Source organism: Anopheles stephensi, chromosome 2 (genome assembly GCF_013141755.1).
Source record: "Anopheles stephensi strain Indian chromosome 2, UCI_ANSTEP_V1.0, whole genome shotgun sequence".
NCBI classification, from domain to species: Eukaryota; Metazoa; Arthropoda; class Insecta; order Diptera; family Culicidae; genus Anopheles; species Anopheles stephensi.
In genome coordinates, this window is record NC_050202.1 from 4889393 (window position 1) to 4909793 (window position 20401).

Sequence of the window (20401 nt, forward strand, 5' to 3'; positions counted from 1 at the left end):
CTGGCTAAGATCGGAAAATGTGTGAGTGTTCCTTAACATTCGCATCGTTTTTCCTAGCTGACCGTAGTAGTATGGTTCGTGTGCTTGATGAGACGCATGTGGGAGGTGGATGGATGGCTGGGTGGACGCGAGGACAGGTAGGTTGGGTTTGTTTACCGTGTTTAGCTTCTTACCCATTTCGCACCGGTTCTAGCGCTTGGTTTCGGTTCGTTTATTTAATTTCCTCCGCACACACACTCACACACATTAGCAATCCGGCCTTTCCGGCCACGGGGAATGGAACTAAACTCCACCCGAATTATGATGATGTGTTGGGTGCCGTTCGCCATCCCCCTTAGTTTTCCCAATCCATCCACCGATCGACGGCTAGCAGTAGCGTTTTTAACCTACCTTCCTTGGGTGTGTGTTTGTGTGTGTGGGTCCCTGCCAGCCAGCGGTTTGAGTATCATTTAGTGCGTGCCTTAGTCTGGCGGGTCGGTGAGATCCGCTCCGGAGTTTCGGCTCACACAGTTCGTGACGGTATGCCGTTTGTTGGTATGGCGAATTTGACCGAGCGAGGTGATCTTTTTTTTTTGGTCTTCCACTGGTTGGTTCGCTTATGGCGGACTTAATGCCAAAACGGAGAATAACCCCTTTCCTGCTGTGTGATCGGGTAAATGCGTGCGAGCCAAAAAAACACAAACACTATGGGATGGAGTGGAAAGAAAGCTAAACGGCGGATCGTTTCGTCCTTCTTCTTTTTCTGCCATTTCGGTGCGCTTCGTCAGACCTTGACTGGGGTTAGAAATCGGACTTGAAAAATGCATATTCGTTGTGGAAATATTACACTGCACAAACTCGAGGCACCGTGTCGAACAGCCGTTGTTGGGCATTTTCCCTAGTTTTGGCCAGTTCCACTTGCAGTTTGGTGGATGAATAAGCTATCACTTAGCAAAGCAGCATAGAATATAAAATTTATTCTGCTTGAAATGAAGGCAAACTCTTACAGAATTATGATTAAAAAATCAGTTTGATGGCGCTAAGCAATACATTTCTTAAACGATTTCGGGGGCTTAAGAAAGCTAAAGCATTTTACGTCGATTTTTTTCTCCCTACATCGCTCACTGCCATGTCACGCGTCGCCGGCTCCTTCTCTGTGCACCGATCATTTGCGATCGACCGTAAGATAAACAGAATGCAAAATGAAGCAAGAATCTCCCTAGTCACAGTCCCCCCCCAGTCTAGTCTAGAGAGGAAGGTAAAAATCTAAAAAGAAAAACAAACCCCCGCTCGTTAACGATCGGGAAACAAATCCACTTCTCGCCAAGAAAAAAAAGAAAGAAACAAGCTGCTGCCGCGTGAAGCGAGAGATTTGCGAGATTAAACCACCCCACCCTTTCATCGAAACCCCTCTCGTTGCTTGCTCTTCAATTCATCCCTTGTTTTTCTATCCGCGTCTTTTAATCCTCGCGATCTCTTGGCCACAATTTACGGGTTTCACTCCCAATCAGCACCTTCCGCTAATGCGCCACCGTGGATCGCTTGATTTGCGAATGAGAAGATCGTTTGGGTCTTCGAGCGCCTGCGTGTCCGTGTGTGTGTGCATTTATCCCCAATGAGGCATGCAATAGTCATGCGATATATAAATCACCAACCCAAGGAAGGGGGAGTAGATTGGAGTGGTAGGGACAGGTGGACAAAAATGAATTCGGAGGAAATGAGCGGACGACGGACTCAGAGACCAGAGAAAACAACCCCTTTTTTCCGATTATGCGCGAATCATTTGCAACATGATTTCGGATACATATGTGTGTGTGTGTGTGTGAGAGGGTTTCGGGAAGGGCTACGATCAATTGTACTGACCCGGCTTCTCCCTGGTGCTTTGAAGCAGATGATTCATGTGGCCAACCGATCGTGGCGTGGTGGAATGCGTAGTGCTTGAGCTATCAGCACCCCGTGCATAATCGGCATCGGCAAGCCGTGTGCACGGGGTCATTCAATATGATTTATTGCTCTATTTATCTGTCGGTTAACGGTACGATTTTCAAATCGGTTTACATTACTTACATTATGGCGGTGATAATGGACACGTTTGTGAGGCTTATGAGAAAACAGCTGCTTTTTCGAAGCTACTTTCTATTGAATGGAAGAAATTCGAATTTATTTCCCACGAGTATTTTTCTCTTTCACTATATTTCAATAGTGCGGGGCATTCAGTTATGGTTACTAAGTAACTTGATTCAATTTTATTAAACTCAACAAACATTCCAACAAAAATATTATAAAATAATTTCTAAGATTGTTTTTAGAGTTAAATAATATTTTGATAAAACATCTTAGTCTAACTTGTGCTTAATTTCTTCTTCCTTGGCACTAAAACCTCCAAAGGCCTCGGTCTCGGCCTGCCTTTTCTGATTCTCTGATTGACTTGATTTTACCCTAGCAAAGTAGTCAGCCTTGCGTACAGGGAGGCGCGGTCTGGGTGGGATTTGAACCCCGGTCTTGCCTTGTGAAGTGCGGCGTCGTTATAGCCTCGGTCACCGGATCGCCCCTGCGATTAAGTTTCATTGATTAAATTTTCAATTCAGTTAAATTGTGACTCAAAACTAAACTTTGTTTTTAATTTATGTTGAGCCTTTTTTTTAATTATTTTGAGCTTATTATGAAGCAAAACAAAATCTGGAAATTCTTGTCAGCTTCTGTCAAACTCTCGTGTAATCAATCGGCAGTAAAACCAAAACAGCTAAACTTATCTCGAAGCGTTTGAGAGTAGAGATGCCATTTTGACAGATGGCTCGCTTAATGCATCACAAATTTGCAACATGTTTGGAAGAATATTACTCCTAAAAATTTACTGATTTTCTACATAAAGCTAGAAAACAGCGACAACTACATGTCGAGGCGATTTCAGTCGAAAAATAGGTCGGTAAAATAGGGCCAGTAGAAGCGCCTATGGCGCCGATCTTCGTACGGCAGGACCGGAGCTCAAATCCCATCTGGACCGTTTCCCCGTAGTGAGGACTGACTCTCCAACTACGCGGTATCATTAAGTCTAGAAGAAGAAGAAGATATTAGCGATAAAGTCAGCCCACGTTGCACATCGCACGACTCGAAAAAAATGAGTCTAAAATATAAAGTACCTTATTACAGTTACGTATAAATATTAAATTCATAGTGTTTTTTCTCGATCTATCCCCAAAATTTCTGTAAATAAGCTAGACACTAATTGCGATCGATAATTTAATAATAATTTCAACCAGCGACCTTATTATGCCGACCACCACTGTACCCGTGCGCCAATTGCATCGTCCTTGAAGTTTGATGTCTGTGTTCCGAATTTTCTTCCGAGCCACAGTCTGTGATGGTCCTTGAATTGTGAAGAAAAAAAAAGAAGGAATCTTCAACTCGAGCAGGAAATGTGATGCGATGAGATGAACCAAATAGAGGACGGGGAAAAAAAATAAATCGAACCACGAGACCACACAACGTGCTCTGCTCCTTCTGCTGCTTTGAAAGATTGTCCAGCGCCAGGAACGACGGCGCAAAAAAAAAACATAAAAACTAACGATTTAAACACACACTCAGAGGAGGGTTGGAAGTAATGTCTTAACTTCTTTGGGCGGCCCATTTCAACGCGCATATAATCTCTTCTGTTCGCTGTTGTTGTTTTGATGCGATTTATTTGTTTTAATGCCGTTTCTTCACATCCTCACCGCTAGCACACGTAGCTGCAGCAAAAACACCAGTTTGTCCAGGAGGAGCTGTGCCAAAATGCGCTGTGGTGGAGGATGCGGGGTTCGGTTGTATGCATTCGGGCTGGTGCAGACACCAGGGAGAGCAGCGGAATGAGAAGCAGGTCAATGATTACAAACATACAATTAGCAATTTGATTCATTTGATTTTTCACGATTGCTTGCCGGTGTTTTCGTTTCCATTGGTGGTTCATCTTTGTCCTCATCATTTGACGGGTGTGAGTGACCCATTATGGTTGGTCATTATCGGTTGGCTTGTTTTGTTTTTCCCTTTTTTTAGTTCTTTTTCTTTGCTGAATGGTGTGCTTATGAAAAATTATATTTTTTGTAGATTTTTTTGATTGTTTTCATTCAATGTCAATATTTTGATGTTAGCATATTTTTTTACTATATTTTGATTATTTAATTTTGTTTCTATCTTGAGTTCGCTTTTTCCATCTTGTCTTATTTTGTATTTTTTCTATATTTTTTACATTTTGTATAATTATTTTTTGTTTTGTCTTTTTTTTTCGACTCGCTAACACCCTTTCTAAGAATGAAGTTTGGTTATGGGGAGGGACCCCAAACTCTTCCACCCGATAGACTATTGTGAATATATTGCGACTTGCTGTAATTGGCACATTATTGACCGGGTGTGGTTTATTTAACGTTTAAGCCCCGAGGGAAAGCAAAAAAAAAAAGACGGCACTCGAACGTGTTTTATGGCAAACGAATTGGCGCGACACCAGTCTCGGTACGGGTTGCCTTGCCCGTCTTTCATCCGCTCGGTCGCCGGCCGGTTGGTCGTTTTGTGTTTTCGGGGACGGATGTCTCGGCGCCGGTATTTATTTTTTCCCTCCCCCCCTGTGTGTGTGTGTGTGGCCCCAGCCAGTTTTCGGAAGCCCTTATGTGTCCCGGCTGTGTGTTGAGAGTTGGGAAGAAGGAATAAAAAAGGTAAGAGATTATACGTAACATTGGGCAGCCGAAACGTAATCTATAGACGCTCGGCGGAAATGACCTGCAAATTTTTGTGTGTGTGGTTTTGTATCACTATAATTTTGTTATTTATTGTTATATACAACGACGTGCAACTCTTCTCGACGTGGTGCAGTTTTAGTCAGCATACGTGTGCCGTTTACCCTTTGTTGGCTGCTCATCGTTAGAATTCCCGAAACACTTACTTGGCATTGGAATCGGGTTTCCGCTCAATGTTTGTATATTTTCGTTCGGCTTTTACCGGGCTGCCATTCGAATAAATCATTCGGAGAAATGGTAAAAAAAACGCGACCTCTCCACCGTTGTGTTCAACCCTCTCGATTTGATCATTTCCGTAAAAGGAACAGTTGAATCACTCCCAATCGAACACGGTGAAAGGTTTAGTATTTTCTTAAATAAATAATCACGGGAAGGTAAAACTGCAATGCTTAAGTTTTTGAATAAATCATTTTATCGGTGAATTTTTATTTCAAAATAGGCCCCATTGACGCCTTATATCCATCTACTTCCCTGTACACGAAACGGCTCATGTTTTCGGATCGGAACTGTAGCTACACAAGCAGCAAAACCTTCGTCGCTGTTCGCCCACACTCAACGTCTCTGGCCGGGTGGGGTGGTGCGTGAGAAAGCTATGGACGGCCACGTGGGCGGCAGTGGGCCGCAAAAATGAAATTAAAATTATCATTAGCGCCACTGACTGGGTTGTGGGTTGGAGCGAGACGACGAGGTGAAGGTTGGTGGCCAGCCAGCGCCACACCAACAACGGTCGTTGATCGAATCGGCCACGCGAATCGAAACCTCCGGGACGAACAGGAAGCGGCTGACGTTGAGAGATTGATAAGTACGGAGAATTGAGCTTTTGCATCGATGCAAATGGCAGTTGTGATGCAAGTGCGCGGCTGACCTTTTCAACGGCAGTGCAATAGAAGGAGAATCTTTATCGGGATCTCCAACCCCATGAGATTGATTTACTTCTGTGTCTCTGATGTGGTATGCGGGGAGGGGAGGTTAATGCGCACACACACGCCCTTCCGGCAACTCATCAATTCGGACTTAATAAATCAAAATCGCACAAAACATTGAATTGGCGGATTGCATGCGGCGATTGGATTATTGTTGCGTGCACTCGCGCACACGAATCTGATGCCGCGAGTTCAATGCCGGTTTGGCGTCGTGTCCAGCTGTATTATCGTTGCCTCGAATTAGCATTCCTGGGCATGTCCAAATGTTCGTACACCGAGAACCGTTAGGTTTTTCGTTCCGTTGCTCAGATTCCCGAAGCGACCCAGCTGGTGTTGCTGTTCGAGTTGATGAGTTTGCTCTTGATTATCCGGCGGTTCGCGTCGCGTAATCAAATGGGGGAAATAATAGAGCCTTACCTCTCATTGTTAACATTCGCTCATGTTGGGGAAATCGAATCTGGAGTTCATTAATCTAGTTGCTAAGCCACTATTCTTATTAATAAGTAATCTTTTGTTAAAGCGCCCCCTGGTGATAAAAGTTTTAACGATTTTATGGCGTATTGCTAACAACTGCGATTCCACCAGCAGCATTGGCGTTTAGGGTGAGCTTCTCGAACCTATAAAATTTATACTTAGACCACCAAGCATCCTAGCAGGACACTGGACTCCTTACGATCAGACAAAGAGTACTTGCGGGATATATACTTTCAAATTTTGAGAGCATGGCCCCACTGGTGACACAGAATGGGCGACAAGGTAGACAAGAACGTTGAACAGAATTTAAATCGGTGAGCATCGATATGCTCTAGAACACCATACGGCTTACGGATTGTAAAAGATCTTATCCTTTAAAAGGTTCATTTCTGTGTCAAACCAATCCCAAGGTACAATGGATTGTGTGTGTTTGCGCCCTTGATTTTCTGCACGGTTCGTTCGCTATCAAAGCTCCAACAATGTTGCAACAGATCATATAGAATGTTTCAAAATATGTATCTCCCCAAAATCCCCCTTGACAGGACCCCAATCTATGTGCGAAACCCCATCACAACCGCCCCAAAGTAAAACGCACACTGCTGCTGTCCGGGGGTCCCCCAGCTTCCGTTTCGTAGCCAAGTGCGGGAATTGGTTTTTTGGGACGGTAGACGACCACAACGAATTCGCACGCCGTACCGTGTAACGGCTAACGAGAGATACAGGCGGGAGCGATGGTGTTGAAGCGGATTAAAGTGCAGAAACATTGCCCCAAATAAGTAGTCCATCTGGTCGTCTGGTCCAGTGTAGCATCGCCGGCTAGTTGCTCGGGTCGGATGTCGAGTAGGGTGGGTTTTTTTTTGTTGGATGGGTTTATGTGTATATTATTATCCACCTGAAATCGCGCTACACACTTGCTGCTCGAACTCGGAGGAGGTAACCCAGACACACTCATCCCTGCTCTTGCCACTAGGTCAGACGTGCCGTTCGGTGTTGGTAAAGTTTGAAAGTTTTCCCGATACGGGGGCTTGGTCTGGGGAGGCGCTGGTGAGCGGGAAGGAATATTCAACGAACCGTAGTTAGTATCCATCCTCGCTGCGGATCTCCCGGTCTTTACACGACATCTCACCCCACTTGACGCACTGCAGCACATTGGGTTTTTCGGTTTCGTCCAAATCGCGCACTCTCAACGCGAGAGAGAGATGGTCCAAACAAAAGTAGAAGTCGACAGAAGGGGGAGACTTTCTGGCGTTACGTTACCCACCCCCCCGCCCATCGGCAACGGTTGGCTGCTATTGTACAGCACACGCTGGATGGATCCCGGCTTCGTTCTGCACGGACGACCCTTTCTGTGCAGCATCGAGCGATTGATATCCCCATGCTCCTAGCCCCAACATACCGATATGCAAAAAGGTGCATTATGCATGTTGCAGCAGTCATATATGCGCTTCTCGGGATTCCGTTTTCAATTTCGATGCCACCGGTCGGCTGGTCCCGCGGCGTTTTGGGTGGCGCCTGTGGCTGCATGAACTCGATACGAAGATCGGTTTGGAAACTTTTGCACCGTACACCAAGCGTGTGTGTGAAGAATAGAAGGACCGTTGTAGTGCTTAATTAACTTTCGCTTTCTACCTTTTCTACCCTTAAAACTACCCGGCAGCTTTAGCTAAATTAATAGCCCTTTGTCGTCATGGTGTTCCATGGTATTCCACGGTGTGGCGACACGAACCGAACTCCTACAAGTGCTCCGCCGAGTGCTCAGGCCAAATTCAGAGATACACATTCAGGTTCGGTTTGAGTTGCTGCTTGTTTTAATGTGGTTCCCTTTATCTGAATTGTTTAGTCAGGTAGGGTCAGATTCAATGCGTTGGAAGACTGGGAGAGTGCGAGAAAGGTGGGTCAACCACACGAGGTTGTGCTGTTTCTATGTTGCTTTTGGGAATTTTTAATTTATTACTTTTATAATTAAAATAATTGTCTATTGAAGATGAGCTTCAGATGATGTTGAAGATGCTACTATTGCTCCAGTGCTCAGCACACCGAAGTGGGCAGGAGTTTAGGCTTGCAAGAGGTGTTGATAGGCGATCAAACTCTTCATTGGGGTTCTCACCAGGACTTTTCAGATATTTTTTAAAACTATTCTTCTTCTAGGCACTACAACCTTGAAGGTTCTCAAAAGGCCTGCCATTTCTGGCTTCCAATGACTTGATTTTACCCGCAAAAAAGTACTCAGCCTTGCGTACGGGGAAGCGGTGTGGATGGGATTTGAACCCCGGTCCTGCCGTTTAACGAACGGCGCCGACCTATATTATCAGTCGACCTATTATTTTTAACTATCATCAGTTATCAAATCCCAAGTTCCTCTCAAATTTGTCACCCTGAAATAGCCATGATGTCCCATTCAATTTCCTCCAAAAACCCATTAACCCATTCTTCTATCCCTGCTTTTGTAACGCAATGTTGTGCGTATGTGTCTCTCTCGCTGATGCAGGAAATGTAACAACCATTATTATGTAATGTAATGCCTCGATGCAGCCATTGAATGGGGCCCGGCCCGGCCGGCAATCATTGTCCATTAATAGAAACGAATTAGGCTCATATCGAAAAGACGCATCGGAGCGCGTGGCTTCCGCGTACGTGCCCGCCCAGCGTAAGTCACTTGTTGGCGACACATTTTTTCTCTGTTTGTTTTCTCCTTCCGCCCGGCGGACGGATGGCCGACCAACGGTGGCAATTGACAATCGCGTTCCACGCGTTAATTTGGGCCACAAAAGCAACAACACGGACGCTTGATGCGCCTCGCCGACCATCACCGGGCGCGCTCCGGCTCTGGCGGAGGTCTTGTGCAAAGTGCAATGCGGACGAACCGTTACAGCAAACGGCTCCTTCTCCGCTGTCCCGTGGAGCGTTCTGCTTCTTGAGGCGCGGCACACTTTAACGCAGCGAATGGCGATCGCTGGTCCGCTGGTTAATATCTCGACCATTCGTTGTTTTGTCTGATGGGCGTATCGTTTGTAGGAACTAGTATTACCCGCGTGCAACTACACGACTTGATTATTTTATTGCAGCTCACAGTCCCACACACATTCCATTACGCCATCGTTGTATCTCAGAAGATGTTCACATTCTTATATTAAATCGATTTTTTTTCTTCTCCACTCCAGGACTGCCCGATCCGTTTGCCAAAATCCTTGTGGAAGGTACGACGCAGGAGTACACGACAGAAATCTGCAAAGCGTCGCTGGATCCGCGCTGGAACTCGCACTACGATCTGTTCCTCGGCAAGAACGATAACATCATCATTTCGATCTACAACCATCGGAAGCTGCACAAGCGGCAAGCCTTTCTCGGCTGCGTGCGGATAGTGGCCGCCAGCATTCAGCATCTGCGTGATACTGGATGTAAGTATTTCACCGTCATTAGCAACATTAGAATGAGGAGCAAAGGATATACTATGAGATGAAAAGAGAGTGGTGATCATGGCACTCTCGAGACTCCAAAGGTCTCGGCCTGGCATTTTTGACTTCCTCTGTCAATTGGTCAAGGTCGCATGGAATGGCGGGGGGCAATATGTCTGTCTGGGAATGATATGTCAGCTCATAATATACTACATCTTGAAGGTCCCACCAAAATTTGGCAGGAGCCATTTTTTGTCTCTAACTAGGATATGAAAAAGATATTTCTCCTTTGATTTAGAACTAAATAAAGTTACCCTTTGCCATCATGCTGACAGATGCCAAAGCTCTTAGCAAAGTGAGTTGAGAGGAGGTGCCGAATAGCGATTTCTCGGTCGGACATCTTGAATTTTTTTTTTGACGTTTACTTGACTGAAATGTAAACAAGCTGCGGTCAAGCATTCTTTGTTGGTCAAGCAAGCGATCTCTAACATACATTGATGAAGCTCGATCTGCTGTGCTCTTGATGAATTTTTGCTTGCAGATCGGCAAAAAAGTGGAACGATGCTATATCTCGGATCAACCAATAGTTCGGGGATGCAAACCGGCTCCACCTGTGACGCCGATACAGTCAAAGCTGCCGTGTCCGTATAGACGCTGAATCGTTACCACCTCAAACAGTAACAAATATAATACAGAATCACCTCAGATAGCACTGACACACTACAATATCCTGATTTCTTCACTTGATCTAACCTTTCCGAACGATATTGAACAGAAGAAAGGAAGAAAACAAATCTTATAATGATGTTCGAGAATAATAAACAACACATATAACCAGCTGATTCGATGCGGTCAAGTAAACGTCAAACTGGTGCTGGTCTTCTACTTCTTTCCATGCGTCAAAACGGGCTTTTTACGACACCTCCTCTCAACTCACTTTGGCTCTTAGTATAACATCCCCGTAGCGACATCTATTGCGAAACGGCGGAACCAAATCGGTACTTCTATATTTCAATCATCTCTGCAGTTTGTTTTCAAAAAATTCCTCAATTATTCCTCCATTTAATCCAACGGTGGTTGCATTTAAAGCTCCACCGATTAAATTAAACCGCAGCAACCTCTCGCAGTGGAAGTGTTTTTCCTGAAAAGCGTATTTAAATGCAGTTTTCAAGGGGCCGGTTAGACGCGCGATGCACACACTCGCACACACACACTGATGGTGCTAGAGATTATTCCGAGCCGAAATAAATGCAGAATGCAGTGAAAACAAAACCCCAAAGCGAGCGGCACACCTTCATTATAATTGCACCCTGTGCACAGCACCGTGCGTGTGCTGGTGTGTCGGGCTGGGCAAGATTTTCGCAAGCTCTTTCCTCCCATTCGAACAAAAGTGTGCACGGCTCTTAAGTTAGAAAGTGGCGCTTAAGAGATTCCCGCTTCCCGGTTCGAGTGGAGCCCGTAAATCACTCTTCCCCGGTGTGTGTGTGTGTGTGTGTGTGTGTGTTTCAGTGCTTATTCCCATCTGGTGGTGAAAGAGAGAGAGGGGGGGGGACAATGAAAGGTGCGCCAAAAGGGCCTCAGTCAAAGTGCACTTGAAGCAAACGACGGATCGTTAAGGGTGGTGGACAGGAAGATGCAGCAAAAGATGGGCAGCAACGTGTCGTGTTTGCCAACGGCCTTGAATGCACATCTCTTCTGTCTTGTTCCGCCGGGGGGAAAGTGGGCCAAATCTAATGCCCAAATGATGTACCCACCAGGGTAGGTTCTCATGGTTCACGTTTTCCACGTGGAACGGGTGGAAAATCGGTTCGAATGCTACTGCTGCTGCCAATGAGGGGTTGTGATGGCTTGTGTCGCTGACTGCGAGACGATGTGTCAACCATCGTCAATAGAGCAGCGCTTGAGAATAGAGAGTAACAATGGGTGGATGAGACAAAACCGTCCCAGCTCTCCCGGCCGTGGAATATGATCGCAAGCCGCCTCCTGTGTAAAGCAATTTGTGCTCCGGCGGTGGTAAGATCTCCCTTGCCCTCCTCTCCAATAAATCTGTATGCCCTCCGAAATGTACTGCTTCTAGCACAAAAAGAAGGTGCTATAAATTAATTAATTCTGCCCCGCTTTTCTGACGGTTGAGATTATGATGAGCATCATCATCATCGTCATTATCATCAGGCACCAGCAGCGTCGGCACAAATCTTCGGTGTTGGTGTGCGCGTGGTTCTGTTTCGTCTGATAGGACGGACAAGGCCGAGACACCCTCGCACGGCATCATCTGCAGGTCAGTGGTGTCGAAACGGTTCAACGAAAATTTTGCTTTTTTGAGGGCAGCAAGGAGTTTGCTAAGTCTTAATGAAGCAATTTGAAGTGTGGAGTTTATCGAAGCATTCGATTGGTGCTTCTAGTACCCGAGAACACTAGAACGGTAGGAAACTCCTCATGCTATAATCTACAAAAACAATCGTCGCAACGTTTTAACAGGTATTATAGAACTCTTAACACTGTTTAAAAATCCCTTAAAGATCTCCTTCTTCTTCTTCCTTGGCACTACAACCTCGAAAGGTCTTACTTACTTACTTACTTATCAGGCGCTACAACCGCTTTGCGGTCTTGGCCTGCTGCAACAATCCTCGATACCGCTCACGGTTCAGCGCCGTCGTCTGCCAATCCTTTATCCCGGCCGTTCTGGCGGACGCATCAACGCCATCACTCCATCTCAGTTTGGGCCTAACACGCCTCCTCTGTCCTTGTGCACGGCCTAAAAGGACTTTACGGGCTGGGTCGTCCGGTGTCATTCTCATGACGTGACCAGCCCACCGGAGCCTGGCGAGTCTAATGCGCTGTACGATAGTGAGATCATCGTACAGCTCGTAGAGCTCGTCATTGTAGCGGCTCCTCCATTGTCCTTCCACACATACGGGGCCAAAAATCCTTCTGAGCATCTTCCTCTCGAACGCGGCTAAGAGGGCTTCGTCAGTTTTGGACAGAGTCCATGTCTCAGAGGCGTATGTGAGTACTGGGACTATAAAAGTTCTGTACAGCCCCAGCTTCGTCCGTCGCGACAGGTATTTAGAGTGGAGAAGTTTCCTCTGGCTGTAGTATGACCGGTTGGCAGCCAGCACCCTTGCACGTAACTCAACATCAATGCTGTTGTCGGTGCTGACTTTTGAGCCCAGATAGGTGAAGTTTTAGACGACTTCGAAGGTGCGGTCACCTATCTGTACATCACCCCTGCGTAAATCAGTGTTTGTTAGTCATCATTTTGGTTTCGAAAGGTCTCGGCCTGCCATTTCTGGCTCTCTGTGACTTGATTCTACCCCCTTAAAAGTTAGGTTCGATATTTCCTGAAATTTGAATTATCTACGACTGATGGCTGCTTTCTTGTCACACGGATTTGCCATACATTTATTGCACTATAAAACTTGGATACTTAACCAACCGAATAAACCATAATTTTGCTATAAACAAGAAGGATGGCGGATTCGGGATAGGGATTCTGGACTACAACCTTCCTGTGACTAGATTTTACCCGCAGCAGAGTAATTAGTCGATAGGGTTCTGAACCCCGGTTGTGTGTGAAACCCGGTCCCCTTTTACGCCTCGGCCCCGGTAGAAAATATAAGATCTGTAAAATTTCGCCAACGTTACAATTTTTTTAAAAACTTCAACTCATTGCCTGTCCCTGAGGGCGCTCAATTCGCTCATCGAGCAACGTACAACTTCTTCCCGGTAACAGTGCAAACAGCCTTTTTTTTAGACACATTTCACACAATACGGTATTTACTAACTCATTAGGGTGCAAGCATTTTACCTTCACTAATTGGACACTCGACGACGACGGAAGGAAAATGCCTTTTGTTATGCAGTTTTTCTGTGTGTGTGTGTGTTGATTTTGCATTCCGATTTTTCCATTCTCTTCCCCGTATGTCGGCTTTTTCGACGTTTGCATCCCAATTAATCACCTTCTCGTCCGTTTTCTCGTCGCAGATCAACGGCTAGAGCTGGTGAAACGTTCGCAGGATGATCCGGATCCAGTCAAGGGACAGATCATTGTGTCGCTAATGTCGCGGGACATTGCAACCGGTGGAACGCCGCTCGCAATCGTAAGCCCGGCCGGCGATGTGCGCGTACCGGACGATGACGATGCGACGGACGATACGCTCATCGTCGAGCAGCAGCAGCAGCAGCAGCAGCAGCAGTTGCCCCAGGGCTGGGAGGAACGGTCGACACAGAATGGGCGTACGTACTACGTGAACCATTACACCAAGACGACACAGTGGCCCCGGCCAACGGAACCGGCCGGTCCGACCGTTCGCCAGCAGTTGGTGAACAGTGCTGGCATCACCACTAGCCCCTTGACCGCCAACGGGAATGTGAACGGGGGAGGTGGTGGTCCTCCACAGCAGCAGCAGCAGCAGCACATTCTCGGCAGTCCGACCCACAACAACAACAACAACAACAGCAACCACAACACTGCCAATGGGGAGGAATCGGGCTGTCCCACGATACCGGCCGGTCCGTCCAAGTCAGCCACCAACAACAGCATCAATAGTATTCAGTCGAACGATTCTGGCAGCCGGCGGCATTCGGCCGAGATACTGGTCAGCTCGAACAATAAGGAAAACTGCATCAATCAACAGCACCACCAGCAGCAGCAGCAGCACCATCATAATGGGAAGGACCATTCGCGTGCAGGAGGGAAGGACGTGGATGGTGGTGGACGGGAAGTAGTCGTTAATGGTGGTGGTGGTACGCCCGCTCACAACCGGCACCGGAACGAGGCGAAAAGTCCAGTTCGCATACAGGACGAATCGATCCTTATCACGCCCAGCTCCTCCAACACGAGCCCGCTGAGCGAGATCAACAGTCCGCTAACGTCACCGAAGCAGCAGGACGTTTCACCACGCTCCGGGAACGGTGGAAGGTAAGCATTGGAGCCTTTCGTAGCGCAATTCCAACACTGATTGCTGATTTGTTCTCACATTTTAGGGAACCACAACCAGTCACTGGCATGACGAACGCCATCGGGACCCTTTCGATCGACAACCCGGCAGCAGCAGCAGCAGCAGCAGCAACAGTACCATCTCAACCCATCTCCCAGATCCGATCGCCACCCGGCACGAACGCCACCAACGGTGGACAGTGTGTGGTGCTGGTGAACGGCAGCGGAGGAGGTGGCGGTGTAACCAATTTCAGCAGCCCCAACCATCAGCATTCGCGCAGCGGCGGTACGGATTCGAGTGTGCCAGCGTCAAAACCCACCGTGCCTTCCTACTTGCCGCTGAACGCGACCAACAACAGCAGCACGGCCAATGGAAGTGGCAACGGTAGTAGTGCCACACACAACGGCGTCAGCAATCATGGCAATAGCTCTACCGGGCCTGACACCATCGGTGGTGGTGGCGGAGGGGGAGGAGGTGGTGGTGGTGGCAGGTCACAGCACCATCACGGAACACCTACCGGTGTTTCGTCCGGCGAGAGTTGCCATCGGGAGGGATCGGCATCGCGCTACCGGGCTCGCTCGGGACGGCACGCAGAAGATCCAAGTCGGCGGCGAACTTCACGCGATAGACCACCAAGGCAATCGATGGGTGGTGGTGGTATGGGTGGACATCAAACCCGGTCTGGCGCCCCTTTCATTCGACCAGCAGTCGATCTTCCTCATGGTTATGGTAAGTTCAGTAAAGACCCTCTGCCTTGTTGCTTGTATCGGGATGTTCTTACATGGGAACCCACGCCGTAAGGATCTCGGACAAACAGCTAATGAGTTTCTTTGCTCCAATTTTTTGCGCTCAGAAATTCGAACAACGCAACAGGGACAGGTGTACTTCTACCACATACCGACGAAGCAGTCCACCTGGCACGATCCCCGGATACCGCGCGATTTCGATACGCAGAACCTTACGACCGAAACGCTCGGTCCGCTGCCGCACGGCTGGGAGCAGCGGAAAACGGCCTCCGGTCGGGTGTACTTTGTCGATCACAACAACCGTACGACCCAGTTCACGGACCCCCGGATAAGCCCACACATCCTGCAGATGTTGCGGCGGCAGAACAGTGCGACCGCATCGCCACCGGCCGTCACGGTCGTCGGCAGCAATGGATGCACGTCCGTCGCACTGTCGTCACCGCTGTCCGGCGCTGGTCCGCAAGTGCCGAACGGTGGATCGGCCCGGCATGCAGCCCTGGCGGAAGCGGTCAACGCAATCGCCAATGGAGTAAGTTTGCCCCCGATCAGCGCGCCCGGCCCATCCTCTCACACATTTTTTTTCTCTCCCCTTCCAGGACGCGCATCACCATTCGCCGAGGGGTGTCGCAACCGTCAGCAACAACATTCCCGATCTACCGCAGGGCCTGATGGACAGTGCCGATCTGCTGCCGAAGTATCGGCGCGATCTGGTCGGCAAGATACGGGCGCTGCGGCAGGAGCTGCAGCTGCTCCAGCCCCAGTCCGGCCACTGTCGGTTGGAGGTGTCTCGAAATGAAATATTTGAGGAGAGCTATAGGTAAGTGAGAGGCTGCAATAGGAGTGATACGATTCAAAGAAACATCCCTTTCCCGCTCTCTTCCAGACTGATCATGAAGATGCGTCCCAAAGATATGCGCAAACGGTTGATGGTGAAGTTTAAGGGCGAGGAGGGACTGGACTATGGTGGGGTGGCCCGCGAATGGTTGCATTTGCTGTCGCGCGAAATGCTCAATCCACAGTACGGGCTGTTCCAGTACAGCCGGGACGATCACTATTCGCTGCAAATCAATCCTGACTCGGGTATGTATGCTCCAACCCCTCGACTCGACTGCTGGCCTTTAACGACTAATAGACGAAGCGTAACTACTATGCATTGCTTTCTATTTGTAGGCGTAAATCCAGAACACCTGTCCTACTTTCACTTCGTCGGGCGCATACTGGGCATTGCCGTGTTTCACAATCACGTGCTGGACGGTGGCTTTACCCTGCCGTTCTACAAGCAGCTGCTCAACAAACCGATCACCCTGTCCGATATCGAGGACGTCGATCCGGAGCTGCACCGTAGCTTAACGTGGATACTGTAAGTGGGGGGAGGCGGGGAATACTCTCGGATCGATCCCTCGATCTTATCGGCAAACTCCTGTCTCTCTCTCTCTCTCTCTCTCTCTCTCGGCAGTGAAAACAACATAACGAACGTTATCGATTCGACGTTCAGCGTGGAAAACAACAGCTTCGGTGCGCTGAAGGTGCACGAGCTGAAGCAGAACGGTGGCTCGATCCCGGTGACCGAGGACAACAAGCGGGAGTACGTGAAGCTGTACGTGAACTATCGGTTTATGCGTGGCATCGAACAGCAATTTTTAGCTCTCTCTAAAGGTATGTGTGCAGCGGTGTGTGCCGTCGTGTGTGTCGGCGGCCGCGGTAGTCCCTGGTGCTAATGCCGATTTTTGTTCGTCCCCCCCCCTCAGGATTCGGTGAGCTGATCCTTAGCCATCTGCTGCGACCGTTCGACGAGCGGGAGCTGGAGCTGCTGATCAGCGGCATTAGTCAGATCGACGTGAACGATTGGAAGGCCAACACACGGCTAAAGCAATGTACCGCCGACACACCGCAGATCGTATGGTTCTGGCAGGTTGGTATACTGCACTGGCATCATAATCACGCACACACACACACTAAACGCCCATCTGCTTGTTTTTGTTTGTTGTTTTCAGATCGTAGAATCCTACTCACCGGAAATGCGCGCCCAGCTACTCCAGTTCGTGACCGGGTCCTGTCGCGTGCCGCTGCAAGGATTCCGTGCCCTGCAAGGTTCCACCGGTGCCGTCGGGCCGCGGCTGTTTACCATCCACCTGACCGCGGACGTGCCGATCCAGAACCTGCCGAAAGCGCACACCTGCTTTAACCGGCTCGATCTACCGATGTACGATTCGTACCAGCTAATGTACGACAAACTGACGCAGGCCGTCGAAGAGACGTGTGGATTCGCTGTGGAATAAAGGGGGGGAGGGTGGGGGGTGGGGTAGGTGAATGCGCGCTGGAAGAGGAGGCGATGGATCGCAAATCGTATCTGTATACGGGTGTGTATGCGAGCGTGTGTGTGTGTGTGTTACAGTTAACAAAAGCAAACGAAACACGGATTGAATTGTTTTCCTTTCGACGATTGGGAAGTTGGGAAGGAATCGCGCTCATGAAGGGTGGGGGTGCAGGTGCAGCAATAACGAAAGGAAAATTAATTTACCGTCCATTGTGCTATGTTGTTGGTATGTGTGTATGTGTTGTGTACCATTTTAGTACAATCTAATCTTACGCTGCTATAGTTGTGTGCAGAGTTGTTGATATTTGGCCGTTCACAACGTTGATAAACAAAAGGATGCCAGAGCGAAGATGTTGTTATCCCCCCCCCCCCCTCCGAGATAAAAGGGAGAAAACACACAAACGATCTTAGGTACGCGTACACGACGATGACGAATACGAAGCGTTGGCTAGGATCGTCTTACTCTCTTACACACACTACAACAAGGCGTTTGTTTTGTTTGCATTTGACACGTCGGACAGCTGTTTGGTGTTTGTATAATGTATGCGTGCGTGATAGAGCGAGAGAGCGAGAGAGAGGTTCCTTCGTCCAGAGTATTGTAATCGAGTAAACCGTGCCTAACATCGAGCTTGAGTGTGTGTGTGTTTTAAGCTTTTAACCGAGTCCGGGGGGGTTTTTTTGTTTTACTACACCGAACACTCTTAACACACACACACACACAGACACAACAGGGTCGGAGTTGGAATTGTCGGAAAGTTTTACTACTACAACAACAAAACAAACAATACAAACCTAGGACAACAAAGCAAAACATAAAGCCTAGTGTGTAACACAATGATAGAAATCGTGCTAGATAGAATGAGTGAGTGAGAGCGAGAGAGAACGAGAGAGAGAAAGAACGTTTGAGTTGGTTGGTAAGGTAACGAAAGCAAAGAAAGGCGTAGTGTTTGGGAGGCGTAGCAAGCAAAGTAACGAGTGATATAATTATACACGTATATAACTGTATGTAATATGTAAACTATATAGATGTTGTGTGTAGCAAAAACAAAAACAAAACACAAACCGAGAGCATATAAGATAAGGAAGAAAAAAAAAACCACCCCCGAAAGTGGGTTTTGTGTGTATGTATTGTATGTTATGTAGAGTAGGAGAGAGAGAGAGAGAGAGAGAGAGAGAGAGAGAGAGAAAACGGATTAAGCTGAATCAGGATAATTGAAAAAGGAAAGCTGCTTCCCATTATGCAAAGATGCGTGAGAAAAGGCACACCCGGTTTAACGAGTGCTTCGTCAAGCTTTAATGTGAGATTATAGTAAAAAAAAGCGGAAGGAAACAGTACAGGATAGCCGATGATGAATGATGAAAATGATTGTATTGCCATTGGAAGATTTGAATACACATATCGCTGCCCTGGTGGAAAGTGGGGAGTGGGGAAGGGATGCGGAGGGTCGCTTATTAAACTGTTTTTTTGTTATTTATTCCTGTGTTTCGATAGATGATTTCCTTTCCACTCCTGCTGCCGCGTTGCTGCTTAAAGAGAAGGGGTGGTCTCGTAAATAGGTTGTTTTGTTTGGTTTTTGCTGGCACATTATGTTTAATGAAGCGCGCCACGATAAATTAAAGCCACTAAAGTTCATTTAATTAACACTTCATCTACAGACTGGTACGAGCTAGCATTTACCTGTTACTACATGCATACAAACTATCCACAAGGCAACTTGAAATATTCGAAAAAGCTGTAACACAAGCGCTTTCATGCAATTGAGAAATGCTCAACAATTTTGTACTGAACTTAAAAGCATGAAAATAAATATAAAATCGAAACACACACACACACATACAAATCAAACTAGAAGCAGGCCCCATGTCTAAAGTGTGTAGGCAAAAACAAAAGAAAACAAACAATCAAATGGGAAAAAATATATTAGAAAGTTTTACCAACTCTATGCCTGCTCCTTTTTAATCATTGCGACGATTTTATAGAAGTAGCAAAATCGGCGACAAGGAATAAAATCTAAATAGTCAACAGATAGGTCAGATAATACATTCGGATGTGTAGCAGCGATAGTAGACAAAAATCGAAAACCTATTATAGAAATCGAAACAGGAGCAGGTGTGAAAGGAGTGGAATGCTAGTAAGAAACATCATTTACCTAGTAGCAAAAACCGAAGCTCATTTAGTTAGTGCAGATCGATTAAAATCGCAACGAATCAAACGCGAAGTAGCTAATGCAAAAGGTGTAAAAAAGAAGTTGAAGAAATTGAAACCCAATATAGATAAAGCGCGCCTCGTCCTCGGTACACGGGACGCGCCTCGTCCTTAGCTAGGGGATTAGGTTAGAGAGTTTAGGGGGTTTTAACTTATCGTAGAGGGGGGGGGGGAGGGGGAGGGGGACGAGATTCCTTCCGTATTGGCTTTTTACGGCACCGACCGACGTTGAAGGGGGAAAACAGATCATATCAGTACGTTTGTGGAATGAATTAGTGGAAGCAAAGCTAACCTCCATGTTTTCACATTCAAAACTAACATGACAATAGCGGCTACCCCCCCTCGGTTGGTGCGTAACGCAAGTGCGGGAGAACAAGGGGAACAGCAGGGGAAGAAGCGAAAGCGTGTATTATTTGTAAAAAAAGAAGGTAATAAAATTTTAAAATTCAGTTCATCAATATTACGAGCTTCGAGTTCGGTTCGTCGATGCTTGCTCCTGGCAGTGACTACGCGACTTTTGCTTAACGACCTCAATCCCACTTCCGGCTTATCAAACTTATTGTACCCACGTAGATGGAAAATCGAGGGAACGGACCCCAGATGGGATTTAAACAATTCGTATCCGATTCCGACGAAGGACTGCTTCGCCGTAGCA

General features: G+C 47.4%; 1 protein-coding gene across 1 annotated transcript in view; it reads left to right on the top strand.

Moving 5' to 3' along the window:
- LOC118508178 (E3 ubiquitin-protein ligase Smurf1) overlaps nt 1-20209 on the top strand; it is a 33919-nt gene extending 13710 nt beyond the window's left edge. Inside the window, exons 4-13 of the mRNA XM_036047736.1 lie at nt 9304-9540; nt 13522-14458; nt 14524-15206; nt 15331-15752; nt 15820-16040; nt 16107-16303; nt 16394-16583; nt 16680-16879; nt 16972-17135; nt 17218-20209. Of these exons, the coding sequence (XP_035903629.1) occupies nt 9304-9540; nt 13522-14458; nt 14524-15206; nt 15331-15752; nt 15820-16040; nt 16107-16303; nt 16394-16583; nt 16680-16879; nt 16972-17135; nt 17218-17502 (3536 nt within the window). The 3' untranslated portion in view covers nt 17503-20209. The remainder of the gene's footprint in view (nt 1-9303; nt 9541-13521; nt 14459-14523; nt 15207-15330; nt 15753-15819; nt 16041-16106; nt 16304-16393; nt 16584-16679; nt 16880-16971; nt 17136-17217) is intronic.
- Nucleotides 20210-20401: the final 192 nt, after the last annotated feature.